Source organism: Pagrus pagrus (genome assembly GCF_965226575.1).
Source record: "Pagrus pagrus genome assembly, chromosome: 13".
Lineage (NCBI taxonomy): Eukaryota > Metazoa > Chordata > Actinopteri > Spariformes > Sparidae > Pagrus > Pagrus pagrus.
In genome coordinates, this window is record NC_140197.1 from 26,747,582 (window position 1) to 26,753,135 (window position 5,554).

The window sequence follows — 5,554 nt, forward strand, 5'->3', positions numbered from 1 at the left end:
TAATATGATAATAATAATACTCAGATTTCATGTCAAACTCAAGGAATGAATGTGAAATGTGAGTGTATGTAGTTTTGACTGTGACTATCTGCACTCTTCAGTGGACCCTTATCTTATCAGCTGAGTACCAAGATGGCTCCATGATACTGGAGTGATTTCACTACAGTAACTCTGGAGCAGGTGGATAACTGACTGTCTCTCATGGACAGTCTGGTGTTCTTGCTGACTGACTGGGTAGGAGTGCCAGTCAGGAGAGGTTTTATGACACTCACTACAGATCGAAGTCCACCTGTGGGCCTCGAACAACCATCAGTCCACCGGGGCTGTTGGGCCTTCCTGCCGGCCTTTCTGTGACTCTCCTGCTGCGTCTGTCTGGTCTCCTGATCTTTGCAACAATGAAGATCCTGCTGGACTGAATGTGAAGCTCACGTCCCATCAGCCAGAATGGACTTACCCGGTTATCACACACAGCAGCCTCTTGTCCACCATCCTGGAAACTTCCCAGAGGATCTGTTGACTTTGGAAGGATCATCAACATGTGAGTACAAGACAGATAGAAATAAACCTTAAAGATAAATAGTGCAACTTCAGTCAGGTTTCAGAAAATACTGTTTGAATTTTCACAAAGGGTTTCAAGGGTAACAATGTTTGAGTGACCCTATTTTGAAAGTCAGAGTATTATAGTGTCTGAATATGTTTATCAGACATAACAGTGAACACATCCATGTGGGAAACCACATTCAGGCTACAGATGTAAAAAGCATAAAAGTGGTTCACTGTTGTGGATTTTTCATTTGGGAGACTGGTTCATGTGGAAGTCATAACCAGTGATCTCTGAGAATTATGTAAGGCTCATATCTGTGATCATAGTCAAGCAAATCAAGCTGAGCGATAAGGTGCTGTCTGTAGAGGAGGGATGGTCCTGTGCTGCTCGCTATTCTCTCAACAGCTGAGCAATAAACCTCGTTACATGACACACTTACATGTCAGCAGCGTAGTACTCGACCAGAGTATTCTGGAGTACTTTGAATCAAAACTGAGAATATTTCTGTTTACAGTCCAGACATATTATTAACTAGAATGGCACTCAGTAGAGCGCATACCTCCGCCAAAAGCCAGCCACCTTTAATTTAATCAAGCCTACTACAATATCAAATCAAACACATTTAAATCCACTTGTTTCAGGTTTTTATTTGGATCTGCATCAAATTGTACTCACTCATAGATACCAGCCACCTAAATATGCCTGATTTTTCCCCATCAAGATCCGTGTATTATTCCCTGAGAGATTTGCAAAAATGTCGAACGATTTATCCTTTGATCCGGATCTCCACCAAAAAGGTTAACAGGGCCTTTTCTGGGCTGAGACCCAGGAAAACAACCAACCAACAGATGCACACAAGTGAAGTCATAACCTCCTTGGTGGAGGTAATTAAGAATCTTTATTGTGAATGACTTGAGATGTTACCTGTACTTATGCCAGACTGGAGTACTGTATTGATTATTGTTTGTATTACTGTCAGATACACTCATTATTCCCAAGAAAACAAACACAGTATGGTGGAAAGTCCACTCGCCTTTGGCAATTCTGTATTTTACTAAAGAAAAGAAGAAAAAATGGGAAAAGGGAGAAGGTTGGAGCAGGATTTGCTCTTGTATGTGTTTTCAGTAGCTTGCTACATCATCATAACACTCCCCATTGAAGAGTACAAGCACTTGTTATCTCACCTTGTGCCACATTCACCGCCTAAAGCATCAGAAATAAGTGTCAGACATGCGACTCAAGTCTTTTGACAAGTCAACACAAGTCAACACAAGGTATTAGTGCCTGTCTAGTAATGATATCATTGGCCAATTTATCTAACCTGTTCAAAAAGTATGGTAATTAATCCAATTTTTATTATACTTATTGATATTCAGTGACCTAAATTAATAACTTTATTTTAATTTTTTTTATTTCTTCTCAATCAAAAATAATCCCTCCCCATCAATTTTTAACAGAGAAATAGTCCTTCAACATCAAACTTAGTTCTGCCCTGTCCGTCTTTGTGCCTGTTTGCAGAATATTTCAGTTATGAACAGACTCTGGCTCTGAAGCCTCTTATGTGGGCAGATTTCTTGCCCACTATCTAAATAACTATCCACGAAAATAAATTAAAAAGGCTACTCACATATAAAATGAACACAGACAAGTCATTTGAGTCATTTGGTCTTAAGTCAAGTCACAAGTCTCAAATTGCAGTGCTTTGAGTAGACTCGAGTCCACATTGTCATTATGTACATTTACCATTTAATGCTAACAGTGTTGTCGTCCTCTAGCTCAGGAGTTAAAGACCGAGCCAGACAGCAGACCAGAGTCGGAGGAGAGCTGTCCAATCTGTGGAGACAAAGTGTCAGGATACCACTATGGGCTGCTCACTTGTGAAAGCTGCAAGGTAAGGAAGGTTTGGAAAGTCCATGAAAAAGTATGTATCCTGTATCATAAGTTGCTTTGATGTGATAGTATACACCAAACAGAACAAAGATTTATCATATCTGTAACTATAATGATGCATATTGTATGTTTATGTTGTCACCCCAGAGTGTCTTGTATCTGCAGAAAAACAGTTTCTCTCTTTCTTTCTCTCTCTACCTCTCTCCACAGGGCTTCTTTAAACGCTCAGTACAGAATAACAAGCATTACACCTGTGCAGAACAACAGAGCTGCCCCATGAACCTTTCACAGAGGAAACGTTGTCCGTACTGCCGCTTCCAAAAGTGTTTGGCAGTAGGCATGAAGAAAGAAGGTACAGGAAATCACACCAAACAGAAACACACATGGAACCATAAGATTTATCTAAAAAGTCATAAACCAGAGCTGTAATGACCCAGATTATATATGACCCTGTAATGACCTAGATTGTACATGATGCCTTTGTATTGTGAAGCTAATCTGAACCTAAACCTCTAAACCTCTAAAAATCTAAACCTTGATTATATGTTTCATTTTCTGTCAACAGCAGTGAGAGCGGATCGTATGAGAGGTGGCAGGAATAAATTCGGCCCTCTGTACCGGCGGGACAGGCAGATGAAACAGCAAAAAATGACCCACCAGCCAAACACTGCTCCCTACAGGATTAAAATGGAAACTACACAAATACACCGGCCCACAGCTCCAAATGACCTTCACCTAATGAGCAGTCACACAAGTGCCTCATTGTCCTCTGATGCTTTTCATCAGCCCCACACGTATCCCTCTGGAATTGGACATGCAGGTGCGCCCATGCCTCTGGACTGCACTATGAATGCAGACAGGATTCTCACTCCTCCATCCCTGCCCTACCCTGGACTGTACCACCGCACCTTCCCTGGATACTTACAGGACAAAGGAGAAATGCCTTGTAGCTACAGCCCCGTTCCTTCAAACTACCCACTGCACCCAACTCTGAACAATTCATTTAATTCACCAAGAAGCACACCAGCATCATCCCCCTGCTCAACACCAAGCTCCTCCACCCCTCTCTCCCAGGCTCCAACCGCAACCTCAGAACCCCTGTCATCGGCCACTCTTACACCCAACTTCCTAAGTCAGCTCCTGGAGGGGGAGCAGGATGAGAGCCAGCTGTGTGCAAAGGTCGTCGCCAGTCTGCAGAGAGAACAGGCCAACCGCGGTAAACATGACCGCCTCAATACATTCAGCATCATGTGCAAAATGGCTGACCAGACTCTGTTTGGCCTTGTGGAGTGTGCCAGGAACAGTGTGCTTTTCAAGGAGCTTAAGGTAGTGAATCATAAATTATAAAGTCATATAAGCCCTGTCACCACAGTGGAAATCTCTAATTAGCTTTGCAAGCAGACCTTCAGCATTTAATATTACTATGTGTTGGGTGATTACTGGAGGTCAAAGGTCACAGCCTTTCATTTTCAACTACATCAGATGCATTTGTTATAATTCCCACAGGTGGAGGACCAGATGGTGCTGCTGCAGAGCTGTTGGAGCGAGCTTCTGGTCCTGGATCACCTCTGTAGACAGGTGACCTATGGCAAAGAGGGCTGTATATATCTGGTCACTGGACAACAGGTGAAGTTTGAATTTTATGATCACCAAAAATGTCTGTTGTGTATGTATCACAGAAACTTATCACCACCTTTTTCTAATCCTGATGCAGATCGAGGTGTCGACCGTCATCTCTCAGGCAGGACAGACACTGAGTGGCCTGGTATCAAGGACCCAGGACCTGGTGTCCAAACTGAAGACACTCCAGTTGGACAGACACGAGTTTGTCTGTCTCAAATACTTGGTGCTATTCAGCCCCGGTGAGCTTTTCCTTTTGAAAGTCTTAGTTTTGAAGGATCTTTTAAGATGTAGCTTTTTGATCTTTTAGTTGTTTCATTTCATATTTCTGTCATGCATGGAGCTTCTGTCAGTGTTGAGCATGTTTACATGTATGTATTGTGTGCTGATGATGAACATGCTATTTATCCTCTTTCTGCTGTAGATGTGAAGTCAGTGCAGAGCCGCAGGCAGGTGGAGCAGACTCAAGAGAGGGTGAACAGGGCCCTGATGGAGCACACCCAACTGAGTCATCCAGGACACTCAGACAAGTTTGGCCAGCTGCTGCTCCGGCTGCCTGAAGTACGCAGCATTAGCTTGCAGGTTGAGGAGTATTTGTACCAGCGCCATCTTCAGGGGGATTTGCCCTGCAACTCTTTACTCACTGAGATGCTGCACACCAAGCACAGCTGAGAAAAAGCTGCTGTATCACGAGTGGCTACTGTGAATTTCAGTACCTCCATTTCGGCCTTTCAGACCTAATTGTACTAACTTCTTTTGCTGATAGTTGCAAATAGTAAACAGGCATGCTACCATGTGAGGGAGAAAATGTCTTCCAGGAAACTAAATGAAGGGGAGCATTTTACTAAACCTATGTCATGCTTCACCCAAGTACTCATTATTAACAGTATTACCGCAGCCAAACAGCCCAGTAAATGTTTTTTTTTTCTGTCAGTATTGATTTGAGATCCAAGCACTACCATGATGTTTTTTTATCAAACAGAAAGAGATTAACTCTGTTAAGGAAGAAAGAAAAATGCATCATTGAATAATAAAACTTTTTTTGATATGCCTGTGTGCTCAAAACCCATGACTGAATTCACTCAGGTGTGTATCAATACCTCGGTAATATATCATTATTGTGATAAGAGATTAAATATCACCCTAGATCTTGGTTATCGTTTGCATAAGTGATTTTAAAGGCAGCGTAACAGCAGAACTGAACTTACCAGAGTGTTGTTGTGCTAATATCAATCTACCAAGTACCAACATTCATCCCTACGACACTGCTACAGTATCAATATTGAGGTATTTGATTATGTCGCCAAGTCCTGGCATTTATGAAACGCTTTCAAAATATCAACATATTCTGCATTATAAAATTATAACATGTCACTGATTTTGCCCTCACTCATTGCCTAGTGGCACTAACTGATTATCAACTGCATCCATTCAAAATTCTATTAACATAAACAATACAAATGGAAAAATAAACATGGGAATGAGAAAACATAGATGATG

At 42.0% G+C, this 5,554-nt stretch overlaps 1 protein-coding gene across 1 annotated transcript; it reads left to right on the plus strand.

The window, feature by feature from the left end:
* Nucleotides 1-444: 444 nt before the first annotated feature.
* Nucleotides 445-4,726, plus strand: nr5a5 (nuclear receptor subfamily 5, group A, member 5; the record flags this gene model as incomplete). The annotated part of the gene is made up of 7 exons (XM_084371082.1): nt 445-538; nt 2,320-2,435; nt 2,645-2,786; nt 3,000-3,760; nt 3,941-4,060; nt 4,149-4,296; nt 4,479-4,726. The coding sequence occupies 7 exons, from the start codon at nt 445-447 to the stop codon at nt 4,724-4,726; spliced, it is 1,629 nt and encodes a 542-aa protein (XP_084227208.1).
* Nucleotides 4,727-5,554: the final 828 nt, after the last annotated feature.